This window comes from Pararge aegeria, chromosome 6, assembly GCF_905163445.1.
Source record: "Pararge aegeria chromosome 6, ilParAegt1.1, whole genome shotgun sequence".
NCBI lineage: Eukaryota > Metazoa > Arthropoda > Insecta > Lepidoptera > Nymphalidae > Pararge > Pararge aegeria.
This window is the reverse complement of record NC_053185.1, coordinates 9,662,853-9,681,332: the sequence shown is the minus strand read 5'-3', so window position 1 is coordinate 9,681,332 and position 18,480 is coordinate 9,662,853. Positions and strand designations below refer to the sequence as shown.

The 18,480-nt window shown below is 34.2% G+C and overlaps 2 protein-coding genes across 3 annotated transcripts; both read left to right on the top strand.

The window, feature by feature from the left end:
- Positions 1 to 375: 375 nt before the first annotated feature.
- Positions 376 to 4,395, top strand: LOC120624541 (serine/threonine-protein kinase PLK4). 2 transcript variants are annotated; one of them, XM_039891155.1, is made up of 3 exons: positions 376 to 658; positions 759 to 851; positions 933 to 4,395. In XM_039891155.1, the coding sequence occupies exon 3, from the start codon at positions 1,028 to 1,030 to the stop codon at positions 3,044 to 3,046; it is 2,019 nt and encodes a 672-aa protein (XP_039747089.1). In that variant the 5' UTR covers positions 376 to 658; positions 759 to 851; positions 933 to 1,027; the 3' UTR covers positions 3,047 to 4,395. The 2 variants fall into 2 exon arrangements, with proteins under 2 accessions (XP_039747089.1, XP_039747090.1); XM_039891156.1 differs by lacking the exon at positions 759 to 851.
- Positions 4,396 to 8,333: 3,938 nt separating this feature from the next.
- On the top strand, positions 8,334 to 11,431 carry LOC120624659 (60S ribosomal protein L23a). The gene is made up of 5 exons (XM_039891328.1): positions 8,334 to 8,406; positions 8,821 to 9,275; positions 10,019 to 10,146; positions 10,743 to 10,919; positions 11,302 to 11,431. Exons 1-5 carry the CDS (start codon positions 8,376 to 8,378, stop codon positions 11,384 to 11,386), a joined length of 876 nt encoding a protein of 291 aa, XP_039747262.1. The 5' UTR covers positions 8,334 to 8,375; the 3' UTR covers positions 11,387 to 11,431.
- The last annotated feature ends 7,049 nt before the right edge of the window (positions 11,432 to 18,480 follow it).

The window sequence follows — 18,480 nt, the reverse complement described above, 5'->3', positions numbered from 1 at the left end:
CCGTGCCACGGTGCCACTGGTGGAACAAGTTGGTGGCATGAAGAGGAGTAAGCGGATTACGTAGTTAATTCATTAAAGGACGTTAAGAAGCGGTTAACTATTAGATTAGCTCTTTATATCGCTTTCAGCAATTTCCCAGAAATAAAATAGCAACCGCTTAATGTTAAAACAAGATCGCAACAAAAGAAAAAGGAAAATAACAATTCTACCAATAACTTACACGTCAAGTTAATTTGTACTGACAAAAGTTCCATCTCATGTCAGTGAGCTCAAAATGAAATTTATCTGCAGCGACTGTTATAAGTCTGTGGTTTAAAGCACAAAACAAAGACTTAAGACTACCTAGCTAATAAACAAGTTCCACAAAGACGCATTTCAAATACAATACCTAGTAGGTAACTCGTAATCTGTGTTTTCAGTTGTCAAGTAAAAACTAAAGTAATTACAAACAAAAATTATGTAATTTAATTGTTAAGAACTTGAGAAGGAAATTTTTTATTTTAATTCATTGGATGAAATGTTTTGTCATCTAATAAGACAAATTTCTGTTGATTCCAAGACTGTAATGACATCTTTACAGCTATACAAGTATTTACTACGTCAATGTGAAAGATTACCACCGGATGCTTGTAAACATTACAAATTTGCTGTAAAACAGGTAAATTCATTATATATCCCTCGAATACAATACCTTGATTTTTATTTACCAGATCAATTGTTACTATACTTAACATCTTCTATGAATTTTGTATTGGCAGAGTTACAAACAGCATAAATCTGAAACTGACCCAGATAGAGTCAAAGAAATAATTCAAAAAAGCATTAGCGATGCTAAGTGGATTCTAAAGAAGGTTATTATGATATTTAAATATTTATATTCATAGCCATAATCTATTGAATCTTCTGATTACTAATGTATATATTTTTTTCAGTATTCAAATAAATAATGGAAACTTTAAACAAAGTCTACTTACAAAGATTATTTAAAAAATATTTCATTTACTATAAACAAATATTGTAAGCAAAAATGTTTGGTGAAAGAATTGAAGACTATGAAATATTAGAACATCTTGGTAAAGGCGGGTTTGCTCATGTATATCGAGCAAAATGTCGAAAAACAAGTTTATTTGTTGCTATAAAAATGATAGACAAAGCTTTGATGGCAAATGCAGGAATGATAGGAAGAGTGCGACAAGAGGTCACTATACACTCACGCTTAAAACATCCTGCTATATTAGAGCTATATACCTTTTTTGAAGATGCACATTATGTATATTTAGTGCTGGAATTAGCACATAATGGAGAATTAGCCAAGCACTTTAAATTAGGTGCATGTGGCCTTCCTGAGAAAGCTGCTGCTGACATTTTTCGACAAGTACTTAGTGGAGTTTTATATCTTCATACCCATAATATTATCCACAGAGATCTTTCACTTAACAATTTGTTACTGACAAAAGATCTCAATGTCAAAATAGCTGACTTTGGCTTAGCTACACAGCTGAATGGACCTGATGAAAAACATGTAACTATGTGTGGTACTCCTAACTACATTTCACCAGAAGTAGCTTCCAGAGAGCTACATGGCTTACCTGCAGATGTTTGGGGGTTGGGTTGTATGTTGTACACATTGTTAGTTGGTAGTCCACCCTTTCACACCAAACATGTGAAAACTACACTCAATAAAGTAATCAATGCAGATTACAAAATACCATCTGAACTATCTATCCAAACCCAGGATTTATTACAGAAACTTTTATGTAAAGATCCTTCCAGGAGAATAACTCTCAAGGGTATAATGGAACATCCATTTCTGAATAATTGTTTTACAAATCACCATAAACAGGACTTATCTAGAGACTCTGGCTTTCTGACCACACTGCATAGTACACAACACAGCCACAAACCAAGAATGGATGAAATAAATGATGCCCATAGTGCAAGGTTATTCGTTGATCACAATAGTTTAAATAAAGGTACTGCTATGACCAGTAAATGTTATGAGCATAATTCATACAATTTATTCAACCCAAGACAGCAAAATGATTATATTTCAACTGAAAAAGAACCTCTTAAATTGTTTGATAATCATAACAAGATGCAGATGGTAGTTCATAAACAAGATAGTCCCTGTAATAGTGGTAGTCTTTTAGAAAACATGAAAATTTTGAATATGAATACTAAAAGTATGAATAGGCCTAATTTATGTGCAGAAAATAAAGAAAACTTGTCAAAACCATGTATAACAAACACGAATTCATTGAGTGTACCACCTCTGTGTGCCGACAGATTGCCAGCTATATCACATAGAACTAGAAATGCTATTTTAAAAATTGAATCCTCTGGTGTCATAGTAGAGTTCATAAAGAGAAAAGGTAAAGACAGGGAAGAAAGAATTGTAGAAGTATGTAATATTTCCAGAGATGGTATGAAAATTATTATATATTCAGTAGACAAAGAAAAGGATAAAGCTATGAATGTGGAGTACAATCCCAAACCTAATGAGGTTTTTTCCTACCATAATTTACCACAAAAGCATTGGAAAAAATATTTGTATGCTGCAAGATTTGTAGATCTTGTAAAAGCTAAAACACCAAAAATTACTATCTACACTCCACTAGCAAAATGTCAACTTATGGAAAATGGAACAGACATTGAAATGTTTTTCTATAATGGTGAAAAAATAACTAACACTTCAGTGGAAGGTTTAAAAGTTATTGACAAATCTCTCAAAATTCACCAGAATCCTGGCTTATTGGTTCCAGATTTAAAATATTTAACTGACCATTTTGAAGAGTGTTCAAATCGCTTAAATAGGATACAAAATGCTCTTTCATGTATTTCTGATGAATGTTTTCCTTTGATTATTGGTAAAAGACCAATTCAAACTGCAAGCAATGTAATAACACATAATAACACAGCCACACCATCTGTGCAGGGATATACTGAGAGGAATTTTAATACACCACTTTTTAATCATTTAGGCTCATTTCATCGTACAACAACTTGTTCTAGTCGTTCTCCAAGTGTAAACAATGAACAATTTTAGATTAACTATTATAATTATTATATAGCAGAAAGTCTTATAAGCAGGTAATGTGTAGTTAATGAATTTTTATTTATTTAATTAAATAATATGCATATAATGTTATACATAATGCGTATACTTTACAACTTAAAAAATATTATTGTTTTTAAAATTTGAAAATTTACACTATGAGACTACTGTATTATGTTAGATGCAAATGTGTTTCATACAATATTTTTCAACTGACTTTTAAGGAAAAGGAGTTAATTTGGTATGTTGCTGTTTTTCCAGTGCATCTAAAGTTTCAAAGGCTGCTAGGTTTTTCTCTACGTTTTAGAGGCCTCAATCTTTGTTACTCATATTCCTGCAGTCGCATATTGATGTACCTTCTCGATGTCGATAATTTTGATATTGATAAATAATTAACCACACTGCGAAAAAATTTACTAATATGCAAGAAATATCCATGCGCAGTTTCCTTTTTTTTAATTAAATTTTAGTTTGAAAAATACATTAATATAAACACAAAGTATTACGACATTAATACATTAATTAATTAATAGCTGTTTATTTTCTTATTCCCTGTATATTGCTAATTAATGAATAGCAGGTTTTTTAACATAACAATCTACATCCTGTAGGATATATTATAGGTGACATGTACATTTATTAATTTGCGCTAGGTAAAATTTTTGAGAAGTGCTATGGTATGCTCACTGTAAAATATAACTCTTTTGAGAATGTAAAACTTACAGGCCAAGGTTTAAATCCTTTTTTTGCACATATTGGCTAAGGCGGGCGGTCATAAGTCCTAGATAGTACTTTCTTCCGCGCGATACCTCTTCTGTTTCATTGTTGTTGGGGTTAGTAGAGTTGCTGGAGCACTCCTCCACAGTTGTTTGATTATTAATCCTTTTATATATTTGAAATGGGAGATGTATTTATTCATGTTTTTGAGTAGAAAGAATAAAAGAAATTGAGGGATTTCTTAATACCGGGAAGAGAACACAAATACGGTTGGACGAAGTACCGGACCATTTTTTTTTTCAGCTAATAGGTACCTATGCAATCTTCTCAAAAATCTTACTTTGTTTAAAACATACATATTATATTTAATATAGCTCTTGTACAAATACGGCGTTGTTATTCTAGTTCAATAAATTTTAAATAGTTCCTTTATTGATGAATATTAGATTTATAAATAGTTGGTACCTAATAATGCTGATGCAAGATGACTTATTCAAGATTTCTGTAATCTTGAGGAATTTCGTTGTTTTTATTTTAATTACTAACTTAATCATTAAGTATATGATGACACTCACCAAAAATACTTTTGATTTCAAAATACATCCACGTTAAATTCCTTAGAACCTGCCCTTTTTTCACCACAAGTTTAGCCCTTGACTGCACTGTTAGTGAGTAAGTATTGATGCAGTCAAAGATGGTAGCAGGCCATACCCTAATCGGTTTCTGCACGGCATCCTACTAGAACTAAATTAGGGGCTTGTGTTTGTCGGTAGAGTGGTAACTAGCCACTACCGAAGCCTCTCACAAGACTAACCTTATGTAATAGAACCCGAGAGCCCTCATTCATAATAAGTTGCAGTGCGCCAAGGGAGATTGACAGTCCAGGACAAACAAAATATAATATAAATATGCTATACTAGCTGTGCCCTGCAGCTTCACCCGCAAAATACGAGACACAGCGTACAGCTACATAGTCCACAATAAATAAGATGCATATCAATATCAAGATGCATATTATACAAACCTAAATTATAAAACTTTTCAACATATCCCACACCTTAATCGTTTGTTTAACAAACGAAATTAAGGTGTTGGCTATAACCTAAAATATCTGTTCTTCCCCTTGGAGCTTTAATCACCACCCACTTTTTGAAATCTATGATAATGCATTGCAAATCGCAAATGACCGTTTCGGAGACTAACTCCCGTTTCGCTTTACTTAGAATATTTTCAATTCCTTATAACAATTACTGCAAATAATGTGTGGTTTAATAGCAGCACTTAAAAGGAGATGGCACTGGGTAAGTAACAATTTTGACCGACAGTAGACCCGGTAGTTCGAAATATATAACCTATATTACTAAGTACCTACAGATATAAAAAAGTAGCGATGTAACTTCCTTCAACATATTTAAACCAACCATTGCGGTGTGGGCTGTTAAAAAATCTATTCTTGCTCTTCGAGCTTTAGTCACCCAATATTTTAAATTTTCAATCATGCAAACGACTTATTAAAATAGTTTTACTTAATCAGTGGCGTGCATAGAGGGTATTAGGTATTAGCCAACCGGTAAATGTAAAATCTAAAAGACGTACGCAATATGACAAGAGTATGATCGATCAATGAATAGCAGAAGATGGAAGACTTCAACCACCCACTTTGCTTAGCGCATCTGGACAACAAAACGCCGGTGGAAACTTGGGCTGTGTTAAAGTCACTGCAGAGATGACGAATCAGCACCACTATGCTGCGTTGGAAGATGTCTTTAAACTTCTGAATTCAAATGGACTGGGCATTGCAAATAACGGCAAGTATATCACACATCTTCAGTTTGCCGATGATGTGGTCGTTAAGACAGGGGCTAGAATACCTTAATATGGAGCTTAATGACATCACCAGAATCTTTAAGCAGCAACAACGTTAGCAAGGCAAAGAAATGCTCGGAGAATCGAATCGATAATCGAGTAGTTAGGACCTCAAGGTGCTAGAATGGTACCCCTGACGAGGTAGATGAATGACATCAAGCAAGTCACAGGGAGCTGCAACCTAACCCAACCAGCACAAGACAGTGATAATTGAAAAATTAGGTAGAAGAAGAATAGGTATAGGTAAATGAAACGCAAAAGACACCTGAAAATAAAAGCGGAAGAAAACAATTGGAACAAATAGCAAAAAGAAATAAGATTAAAAGAGAGCAGAGAAAAAAATTTTACATGTTGTTCGGGATATTGTCAGATTCCAAAGGCATAGCTCTAGATTTAATGATTTCCAATCTTAATGATAGAATTCAAAAAGTTGACGTGAAAGGAAAGCGGTCTGACGGGTCATTTGTGAAAATTGGTGTCCCCCAGGGATCTATATTAGGACCTTTGCTGTTGCTCATTTACATGAATGACATTCCTTACCTTGCTAAGGGCAATCACGGGATAATATTGTTTGCTTATGATATTTCATTGATGTTTAAAATTAAACTAAATTCACGTAACCAAATATCAAACAAGTAAAAACCATTGCACAACTCAATAATGAGTATTTGAATTTGGTGGATACGACAATCTTTTTAGGAATAACGTTAGATGCTAAACTATAATGGGGCCGCGGCATACGCGGTTAAAAAGATTCGCCATATGACAAATAAAGAAACTGCTAGGCTTTATGTTAGTTATTTTCACAGCACTATGTCCTACAGCAACTTATTATGGGGTAATGCTGCTGATATAGATTCTATTTTCGTCCAGCAGAAAAGGGCTGTTCGTGCGATATATAAAATGGGCCCAAGAGAGTCATTAAGGGATAAATTTAAAGAAGTTAAAATAATGACGATGCATAGTCAGTACATATTTGAAAATTTAATTTATGCCCATAAAAATATAACAAAATTTTAAAAGAAAAAAACTGTAACAATATTGATATTAGAAGCAAAAATAAACTCGTTGTGCAGTTTACTAGTCTACATAAAATTGCTAATTCATTCAAGGAAGGGCATATTATTTTATAACAAATTACCGAATAAAATCTTTGAGTTGTCTCAATAAGTTCAAAGTTTATATAAAACCTAAGCTTACAGAAAAATCCTATTATAATGATAAGGATTACTTAAACGATAAAAAAAACTTGGGTGTGAATTGCTCTAGCTTCCAACCTTAATTTAAATTTACTGTGATATGGTGATTGTGCGGGAACGATATACTCGTTTGTAACGCACGGGGACATCGCACGGTCGCGGCGGCGAAAGGCACTGGTAAACGGACCACCGACGACGCGATCAACGATTTTATAGACAATTGTTACCAGCGTTGTTATTCTTATTATAACCAGCTTTATATACAGTCCACTTAGTTTCATTTATATACACATCAAAGCGGCCGTGAGGACGCCAACAGTGATAACAAAAAAAAATCTCGGCTAAGTTTGTTGTTGGCTCTTAGACCAGGGCGCGTTTGGTTTCAGTTGGCGAACGAAGTTATCACCATCCCATTACAATTATGTAAACATATATGTATGAATGCTTCATAAGTGCCTGTGATAGGCCTACATAAATAAAGAAATTTAGAATTTTAATTTGCTCATTACCGTAACTTATCATATATTTTAAGAGGCTATAACTCGTTCGTTATTTTTAATACAGACTTGACTTTTGTATATAAATAACTGAAGAAACACCCCTTTGCCAATTTTGTCTTCCGTCTTTAATCATTTTTATTTTTATTCCAAGATATAAGAGTTTTCAAAATTTAAATAAGTATAGCAGGTATTTGAAAAAAATACACTAGCAACACTAATAATTTAGGTATGAGGTTTATTTACCAATAATAAGCTAAATTATGTCAGTTTCTATCCATGGCATCGTTAGGGATATCTACAACCTTATTAAAACTCTATTAAATTTTAGTATGACTTCTTACGATTGAAATGTTACATCGGCTTATATTAGAACACTGACATTTGCAGCCCAAAATACTACAATATCTCACAGTGCACACACCAAAAAACCTTAGGCATACACACACACACCTTATTATCTTAAAACTAAATTAAATTTCGCAGAAAACTGAAAAATATGCGAATTATAAAAACAAGCTTACACGGTACCAAACAGGCCATGGAGATGAGGTCTTAAATATAATTGGCATCTCTTTCCTTCTTATGCTTTACGTTATAACCTTTCTGTCTAAGTAGCCATAACGGTAAGTATTACCAATGGTATAGGTCCTATATCTGTGCCTATAGCCTTGTTATCATTTATCATTTATCGGTGATAAATGGACACTCAAAAACTTAAAGATGATCAATCAATAATTTTCATAATTCGTTTTCTGTTCTGTAGATTTTAAGAAATTAAACATTATATCACAAACTTTACCTCTTTGTAGCTAAGCCTTGACACCCAATCGTTACGCAACGATCCGGATCGTGTGAGAAGGCTTGCTTTTACTATCAGGTTGTTTAGGTACCCCAGTTTTTCCCAGTTGCATGTTTTGTTGCCTCGTCTATCGATACTTAAGTAATAGTATAACAGATAACCAAATTTTAGTTTTGTAAAATAGTATATTTATTTTTTTGCATCTGGCAACTTCATCTAACCACCATCTTTTTGTCACGATGCCTCCTAAGAAGCAACCCGAAAAGTCCGGTATGTTTTATAGTTTCCGCGTTTACATTTATTAAATAAATACATTTTCTTTATTTTTGTGTATTCTAACAATTCATTAATGAAAGTATTATTTTCTCTGACGTTAAACGATTTGCAAAGGTTTCTTTTTGTTTGACGTTTCGTAAAGCCACGCGGTATGTGCCCTAATCAATAACTTGTGGATGGTTTCCATGAAATATTGTATTTAGCTAAACTGGCTAAATTGCTTGCTATTTAATGTATATAATGTTATAAAGTTTGTGCGTATTATTTATTGTGAGTATATAAACAATGTTTTTGAGGTTAGGTTTTGGCCAAACTTGTAACTTTTGTATCTCTGTGTCTAGCTGTATTTTCCATCTTGGGTCGAATCTTTCTAAAGTTTTAGTTCTAATTTCTACGATTTTGTTTCAGGTGCCTCCGGGACCAAACCCGCGGAGAAAAAACCTGCAACCGCTAAAACGCCCGCCGCGGCACCCAAAGCTGCAGCAGCTGCAAGTAGCAGTGCACCGAAACCAGCAGCATCTGCTAAAACTCCCGCTCCTGCACCTAAAACTGCTGCACCCAAGGCTGCGCCAGCGGCCAAGCCGGCACCTGCTAAAGCAGCATCCGCTCCGGCGCCCAAGCCTGCTGAAAAGAAAACAACTGCTGTACCAACTGCTAAACCAGGTTCTGCCAAAGCTGCAGCACTGAAAGCTAAGTCAAGTGCAAAACCCTCAGTTAAAAAGGCAGCAGCTGCGTCAAAACCGTCAAAACCTAAACCAGCAGCAGCTAAATTGAAAATTGCACCCAAGCCTAAGAAAACTGGAATCAAGGGGCAAAAGAAAGTTGTTAAACCTGTAGTTAAGGCACTTAAAACTCAAAGAAAGGTAAGGAAATGTCAAATGACAGCTATGCTGTATTAAGTTATATTTAATCAGATAACCAATTTACTTAATATTTATCAAACAGCTAAATTTCGCAATTAAAGTTAAAATTGTTACTTATAAATTTTAAATATGATAGTTGTAGCCACCTGAAACAAGGCATAGATCATAGATTACCCAGCCCTACTTATATGAGACTCTCAAGGTGCAGCACAGCTGGGCAGGAGACAATTATTTCCACAGAGAAGGGATAAAAATTCGTCATCTCCCACAGCTTTATTAACTCCCAGAGCAGTGCAACACAAGCGGAAATAATATCCAAATATGATAAGTAATAATAAAGGGTGAACATTGCTTGTTCCCGTGATTTAGCAGGTGAAGGTGCCTGTGCTAGCCCTGCAGAGGAACATTTCCAAGAAACTTATTTAAATATCTGATGTTGGTTTTCAATTAGTCTTAGGTAATCTAAGTGTTGTTTCATGAATTGATTTCATTTGTTGATTACTTTAGGTTGAATTTATTTTCCAAAAATAATCAATGAAACTTGGGCATTTAGGTAAGAAAATGTTTAAAAGGTACTATGTGTGCAGTTACCTTTTCAGTTAGTTTCTTATGTACAAAATTATAAAGTTGGCTATAGTTATATATATTTAGTTCTTTTTTTACTTTTTTTAAGTCGGCGGTAATAAAATTTTTTGCTAGAGCTTGGGAATCATTGTTTAAATTTGATTTATACTTTATACCAGGTTGTCAAAGGAGAACATGGAAAACGTGTACGTAAGATCCGCACATCTGTGCACTTCCGTAGGCCCAAAACATTTGAGCCTCCAAGAAATCCTAAATACCCCAGGAAGTCTCTACCTAAGAGAAATCGGTGAGTACCAATTCATATACCTATATAGTTTTTTGTTTATTTTTCCTGTATACAATGAAAAGTCAATTAATTGTTAATGACATAAAATATTTAAATTATTTAATAGCTTAAATTCTCTAGACTCTAACTATTTGGTCTGAGGCCCTAGGACTGAGCAATATATTTACTCAACAAAGAAACAAAACGTGGTTCACTTTAATTAATTTCCAATTGACTTAAGATCACAAAGTCAGCAATTTTGTGGGCCTGTGTTAAAAGCTTATGTAAGTAAGCTAAGTAGCTTATGAAGAACTAGTTCCTATCTAAAAAGTTCTTACTAAAACAGGAAAAATCATGGTGCTTTCATCCAGTGTTTGTATGTCATGTGTAGTGTGCATTATCATGTTTATAAGCTGCGTTCTATGACAGCTCTATGACTTTGAAGGATAATAATTTTTCAGGGATACTTAGGAAGAGTCTTAAAACAGATCACAAAAGTGATTTTTGTGGAACAGAACCATAAAAATTATACAATTTATCATAGTTGTTAAGAAATAAGCGGACTTTCCAAGTGTTTTTATTAATTATTAATATTGATTAATTTTGTTATATTACAGTATGGATGCATACAACATCATTAAATTCCCCTTGACCTCTGAAGCAGCAATGAAGAAGATTGAAGACAACAATACCTTGGTATTCATTGTTCATACAAGCTCTAACAAGCACCACATCAAAGCTGCTGTCAAGAAACTGTATGACATCAATGTTGCAAAAGTTAACACTCTTATCAGGTATGGAATTGTTTTATGTAGAGGACTTAACTTATATTATTTGTTCAACAAATTGAAACTGTGCAGACAATTTAATTACTTTTTAAAAGCCTTATCTTATGCATGCTCATCTTGTGATAATCTTGCCACACTGACTGGTATTAATCTAGCATGCACTAGTGTATTACAGCATCACTTGTATCTAATTATCTGGACTTACTTAGGTTTAAATGTTGAAGTCATGATACTGAAATAGTTTTGTAAACTAAAATGATGATATGTTTTGTGGGAATCTCTTTGAATGAGGATGAAATAAAAATAACACACCTCTGATTATATTAAGTCTGAACCCATTATTTCTATTCATTATGCCTGTTATTTAATATAACATTTTTTTTTCTAGACCCGATGGCAAGAAGAAGGCGTATGTAAGACTCGCAAGAGACTACGATGCGTTAGATGTTGCCAATAAGATTGGAATCATATAAACATTGAACAATATTTTCTAAGAATAAAAAAAATTTAAATATGGATATATTTATTTTTTTAGGCCATACCAAAGCTTACACATTGCTTTTTACCATTATTGCAATACCTTAAACATGTCCACATACAACAGAATAGCATGGTTTTGATTTGCATATCCATTTAATCATTTGGATACAGCTATTAATGTCCCACGGCTGTCCCCAGTATTCCTTCATGGGAGAGAGTGGCAACTCCAGTAGCCTTAGTACAAAATTCGTTTGCAATCGTAGAGTCGTTTCGAGTATAGAAATACATGAACATCGGAGTAAAATGCTTATTTGAATTTTATTAAAGCTGGAAGTACAGGATTTGCGACTGTTAGCATTAGATTCATTTAACTTTGAAGATACAGATAGATACTCTAAAAAATGTTTTTGGCAAAAAAAGAACCGACTTCTACAGCTACATAGCAAAAAATAATTATTATCTGCAAAATTTAAAGTCTGTCAAATAAAACGTAGAAAGTTACTACCTATGTATAGATCATAAATTTCGTATTCCTTTTTATATAGTAGCCAGGAGAGAGTGGCAACTCCAGTAGCCTTAGTACAAAATTCGTTTACAATCGTAGAGTCGTTTCGAGTATAGAAATACATGAACATCGGAGTAAAATACGTCTTATTTGAATATTATTAATGCTGGAAGTACATGATTTGCAACTGGTAGCATTAGATCCATTTAACTTTGAAGATACAGATAGATACTCTTAAAAATGTTTTTGGCAAAAAAAGAACCGACTTCTACAGCTACACAGCAAAAAATAATTATTATCTGCAAAATTTAAAGTTGCCAAAATATAAAACTTAGAAAGTTACTACCTATGTATAGATCATAAATTTCGTATTCCTTTTTATATAGTAGCAATGATAGTAGGCACAAATTTCCTACATTTCACTTGGCACAGACTTAAGAATGTTATAGAAAATATTTATTTCTTGCTTCTTGGTTGTATAACAAAGTCGGTTCTTGTTTGTCCAAAAATTTTTTTACGCTTTTTGGTGGGTCTGTTTGCAATAATGAATTGTTATAATGTCAACTGCTCATAACATTTATTATTGAATAATAACCCGATATTATATTTAACGGGAAACTGTATAATTCTGGCTCGACTAGTCGAACATACTAACCAATGAAATCGGGACGCGCGACGGGGCTGTTATCCAAGGTTGAAAAGTTTTCTTGGGTGTAAAATAACGGTGGGTGTTAAACTTTTTATCCAACTTTGCGTTTCCGACGCATGTACCTATATGTGTATAGTTACATTATACAATATCGTGTTTATGTAGGTGAAACAGCGAGGTACAACTTACTATAGTAAGGAGTGAGGACTAACGTTTGAAATAAAAGTAATAAATAAAATATTATAACAAACAAGTTGAAATAATAATATGTGTTAAGAATCTCTGGGCGACGATACGAACAGCTACCACCACAGTTAAAAAACTTTACTTTTTGAACGAAAGCCCAGCTGCAATTTAAAAAGAGTTAAATAGTTTAAGTGGCATAATACCGAATAAAGAGGACTCTGCTATAGAGGAGTAGAGACCGTGCATTACTACAGCAGCTGTAAATTACAAAGACTTGCTACACGAATGTAATTGTGGGACTTCGACGCTAAGGTTGGTATACAAGACCGAGACGAAATGAAAATAGGACCATATGGACTTAGCGTTGGACACCGTAGGGGTCAGAATACTAGTAATCAAAATGTTACATTACTCAACCTGCACAAGCGTGAAGGAATTTTAAACCGAATCATTTCCTGCGATGAAAAGTGGAATCTGTACGATAATCGGAAACGCTCATCGCAATTGCTGAACCCTGGCGAACCAGCAAAGTCCTGCCGCAACCGATAATTGACTCAAAAAAGCTACTTGTGAGCGTTTGGTGGACTAGCGCTGGTGTCATCCACTACAGCTTTCTTAAATCTGGTCAGAGGATTACGGTGGACAACGCTAGACCACATACTGCACAACAAACGGCTATCAAATTAAAAAAAGCTTCAATTGGAAAGTCTAAGTTATCCACAGTACCTACTCCCCAGAACTTGCTCAAACAGATTAAATTTTTTTTCGAAATTTGGATAACTTCATGCTTCTTATTTTATGAGAAATAGCTGTTAAATTTACAATGGTGGAAATTCATCAAGGGGTAAAAACAAGTTAGAATGAGGGGTAAAAAATTCTATGAACTGAGTTTTTTTTATTTGTTCTAAACTAATAATAGAACTGTAAATCGTCATTGACGAGGATTCTAAATGCCCAACAGCCCAATTAAAGGTTTATTTGTAATGTTTTTAATATATGCCTTAATGCCAGAAAAAAAAGAACATACATACAATATTATGCTTCAAATGAAAGAATCACAGCTTCCACCACAGTGGGAACCAGCAGTAGTACATGAAAATGGTTCCTACTGTTAATGATAATAAAGATGCTTGTGGAAAAATGCTAAACTCGTGAGTTACGGCGAATCAAAATCAGAAAGAAGAAAAGTATCTTTCTGTGCGGTTCTACCGCTTTTACCTTAACAAATGAATGAAGTAAAATAGGGAGTATATAAATTCCGAATGCGCCGTGGAAATTTTCAGTATGCAAAAATTTATGAATAATACTAAAAAATGTGGTTGCGGAAGGATTTCAGTCAAAGGTTGACAAAGCATACAATAAAAATGCGGCTGTTAAATATAATAAAAATAATCGACAGCAGTAATCACATAAAAATTTAAAAAACAACTACAAGACTATCAACACCGATTTTACTGACTGACGACGCAATTCAACATATAATCAGGGGTAAGATTTCGTTAATCCCTAGAAAAATCGACATAAAATAAATTACTAGCGGTAGGTATACTGCGGTTTCACCAACGTCAACTATCGATAGTGCACCTTTTTTTCTATCGGACTGACAGTTCAAGTCCTACAAACAAACTTGTTTTGGGTTCTTTGACGTTACTATAGCATCTCCGGATTAAAATTTTAAAAATAATATTACTGTAAGTCAAGTTACAGTTTTTTTATAAGCATATATTTATGCTTAGATATAGGTAGATGAAACTACGACAGTGTAAATTATTAAATAAGACTAAACATATACGTTACAAGTATTACGACTTGATACATTTTAAATTCGTCAGCATTGTATTTCTCGCAGGGACCACGGGGCATAAACGTAATTTTTGATTGACCTTCAATCCACTCGGTACACTATTTATCTGAATTCACTATGTTCGAGCCGCCTAAGGCTGAGGGCACAGAATACATTGCATAAGTATGGGGTATAGGCACAGTAATTATATAAGGAAAGGCGGTAAGGATATCGTTTTCCAAATCTGATACCCGATATTGTGATTTAACTAGGTACTCAAAACACGCAAAAGTTAGTGGTGCGTGCTGGGATTCGAACTCAGTCCCCTAATAGTCTAGTCGAAGTCCTACCCACTAGGCTACCACCACTTCACACACTGAATACCTCATTGAGAAAATCAAACGTGATGCTAATGAAATATTGATAACATTAACTGGTAGGTATTGCATTTGACCATGATCATACTAGCAATCGTATGTTGGCGAGTGTTATGGGATACATTAACATTGTTATCGGTCCTTGATAAGTGTGCAAAGTTCATCTATATGAGTGTGTGTTGTTTCGAACGTTAGTTCGTAGTTTTCATACTGCTTTAGGTTACTCTAAATATATTTACTGGGCCTATACCCTATACTTTTGCAATGTAAATAATCTGTGCCCGCAGCCTTAGGCAGCTCAAACACAACTTCCATCCAGATTGGTCGTGTGCAGAGTGAATTGACTGTCAATCCACTACGTGCGTAATCTGGATCTCGATTTTGATCGCAATCGAACTTGTCTGTGTACGGGTCGCGCCGCCATAAGGGTAATATCATATTAATCTGTGGGTAAGTATATTCCTCAGTCCTATGGAGGGTAGAGGTAAGGAGGATCATCTGTGTATATGAAAAAGTGTCGTCAAAATGTATTAAATTAGGATGGCGCCACATTTGCATCAAGGTATCTCTTAAAAGAAGCGCCAAATATAAATATTGTTAGAGTAGGCTTGAAAAATAAACAAGGAAGTAAGGTTATATTTACCACAATATTTTGTACAACGTAAGTTGTTGAAATTCTCAATAATTAACTTATGGAGGGTAGAGGTAAGGAGAGTCATCTTATATGGGAGAAAAGTTGAAAAAGACTACTTTAGTCGATAATGACATTAAATTTTTTAACTCGGCATACTTCAATTCATCTACGATTGCTACATTCATACCATACCCTGTACATCCACCAGCGCCATTGTGGAGGATTTTTGAATTGTTATTTAGCGCATACAACTGGACAGTTTTTCAACTTTTCTCCCATATAAGATGACTCTCCTTACCTCTACCCTCCATACTCAGTCCTCTACTCAGAATCAGGTCATACACTAATATACCTATCCCAACTGACAGCTAGTGTTGTTCTAATGATTTTACCAATATCGATAAATTAATGAAATGCTTATTAATTACTATCGATATTAATAGTAATTAAAATTAAAACAAAAAAGCAAAATAAGGCTAAATATAGTTTAGTTTTCCTTTAAATATGCTAAATTGACATTACAAGTAACCGTTACATATAAAATAAAAAGAACCATCTCAAATGATCCAAAAATTTTATATATTTCTTGGTCAATTATTAATTATAATTTTGTTATTATGAGTCTGTTAAAGATAGGTATGATGTTTAGTTCTTCACACGAGTACGAAGTATAATTTCTTTATATAAATCTGGCCGTCCATTCAAACTTGTATTTTGTTTTCAATACATTTGACATAAATAAAAAAAACTAAAACGTAGTCATATAAATAATATGTTCGTAGCATGAAAAGATTGTTCAATTTATATTTTAGTAAACTATTATTACTACTATTTAACATATATCCCTATCCCTATCCCTATCCCTATCCCTACTAATATTATAACTGTCAATGTAAGTTTGTTTGTTACGCTTTCACGCAAAAACTACTTTACCGATCCTCATGAAATCCCCTCATTTAAGGCTTAGGGATACTGCATACTTTATAATGTTTAGATCTACGACTTAATGTAATGCCACATAAAAAACAAAATCAAATGCAGATGAAGTCGCGCGAAACAGCTAGTCAACAAATAAAACTATAAAATAATCATGTTTTTAATCTTTTCACTGTTCACTCCCAACGAAACACGGTTACCTGCGTGTGTCGTCACTGTGTGACATCATCTGTGTGTAAGCTAACATTACCGACAGCGTTCTTTCCACGATTCCACGTTCATTTTATCTAAATAAAGCGGGAGTAAAATTAAAGTGTAAACATAAATGTACTTTTGTATCAAACCACGGACTATAATATAAGTACTAAAACTAAATGATCCGACAAAAGTAAATCTGAGAAATTGAAGACACTTCTTCGCTATTTCATCTTGCCAAGTTCAACAATATTTTTTTCTTATTTTGTGGAACAAAATGCATATTTCATTTTCATGTCAATCTTACGCAATATGTCCCTACGTCGCATATAGATTGAAATAAAACTTAATGGGTGGTTATTATATTATCATTGCACAATGCACACCATTGCACGCCACCTAGAAGCAAGGATACTGGCTGGTCATATTGTGTAGCTCTAGCTTAACGCGTTAGCGGCTCCCGTATTTTATCGGCCCTCACCTTGAATAGCTGACCCCTATTGCGTCATCAGCGTTCATACATATTAAAACTGACAACGAAACTGTTTTTTCCGCGATGTTTTTAGTTGTGACTTTTGATTGCTCTTTTGACGTTCGTAAACGAATACGTTGATATTATATACCTTGAGTTTGAGATATTTTGTGTACAACCGAAGTAGCACTAGGGATGTAAAAAGTGCTCAAAATGACGATTTTTCTTAAATTTAGTTAGTTGGTAAGACTTTACGACTCCCTTTCCAAGGGACTTCAAACTTTTTGACGTGACAACGTCTTATAATTCGATGGAGCCGGCTTCACGCACGAAAAGACATGACGTATGCGGCGTTACCTCGCTCTGAGGCGTTCCATCCAAGGCTTGAAGTACAAGCGTGAGCGCGGAACGAGCGAGAAAGAGGCACAGTCGGCCTCCGCGTTCGACATCTGTCTCTCTCCTACTTGAGTGAGCGATGCGTCCGCGTGGACAGCTTCTATACAATACTACATTTACATGTTTTCGGCAAGGATGAAGTGCAGTGGAAAGTGAATGTGGTGTCAATTGTAACGATAATATCTATCAAACAAATAAAATTAATTTTTTTTTTGAAAAATGCAACCATTCCATCAGTATTTTCTTACGACGTTGTCACGTTTAACTATCGTCAGTAAGCCAACTTTACAGACAACCAATTTTTTTTGAGTTATTTACATTTTAAAATATCACTTGTAACTAACTGTAAAGAAACTGTTTTGAGATTTGATACCCATGCCCTGTTTTGGGTCTGTAATGATCATGATAAAGTTCAAAGTTGCGTCGAGATTCCCCGTGGTTTTCACTTAATATCTTAAATATTCACAAAGTTACTTTGGCCACACATACTTCTCGCTCTTCCACTTGGGCTTAATGTTAACATAATTTAATGTTGCAAAATAAAATATGCATATGACAGTACCTGTGGCGCCATTTATTATTTCACTTGAAGACATCCCAAATTTTCCTTGGAGTTTACAGAGGGCTGAAGATATCTATTGACTATACAATGGCGGGATTTCTAATGAGTTTGTGGAATTAATACCATCAACCTTTTCCTCTGAGCGAACTACACACCCTAGACCATGTGTGCCAAGTAATTCATCCATAATCAGAATTATCAGATTATTTCTGCCGCACACTTGCAAATTGTGCAAATCCTTTTGTATCTCTTTTGATGCTCATGTTTATGTTTATAAGCGATAATCACTTATCATTAAGTTACCTGCTGGCTTAATTCTTATTTGATACTTACTTACAAGTTAAATATCTAGTTACAAGAAAAATATCTATGAATTTACAAAATGTTGATAT

What these genes read in the sequence shown, in the direction of transcription:
- LOC120624659 (XM_039891328.1), top strand. Translation starts at nt 8,376, where the DNA reads ATGCCTCCTAAGAAGCAACCCGAAAAGTCCG. An exon ending in CACTTAAAACTCAAAGAAAG is followed by an intron (nt 9,276 to 10,018) that starts GTAAGGAAATGT and finishes ACTTTATACCAG; the next exon opens with GTTGTCAAAGGAGAACATGG. An exon ending in TCTCTACCTAAGAGAAATCG is followed by an intron (nt 10,147 to 10,742) that starts GTGAGTACCAAT and finishes GTTATATTACAG; the next exon opens with TATGGATGCATACAACATCA.
- LOC120624541 (XM_039891156.1), top strand. Translation starts at nt 1,028, where the DNA reads ATGTTTGGTGAAAGAATTGAAGACTATGAAATATTAGAACATCTTGGT.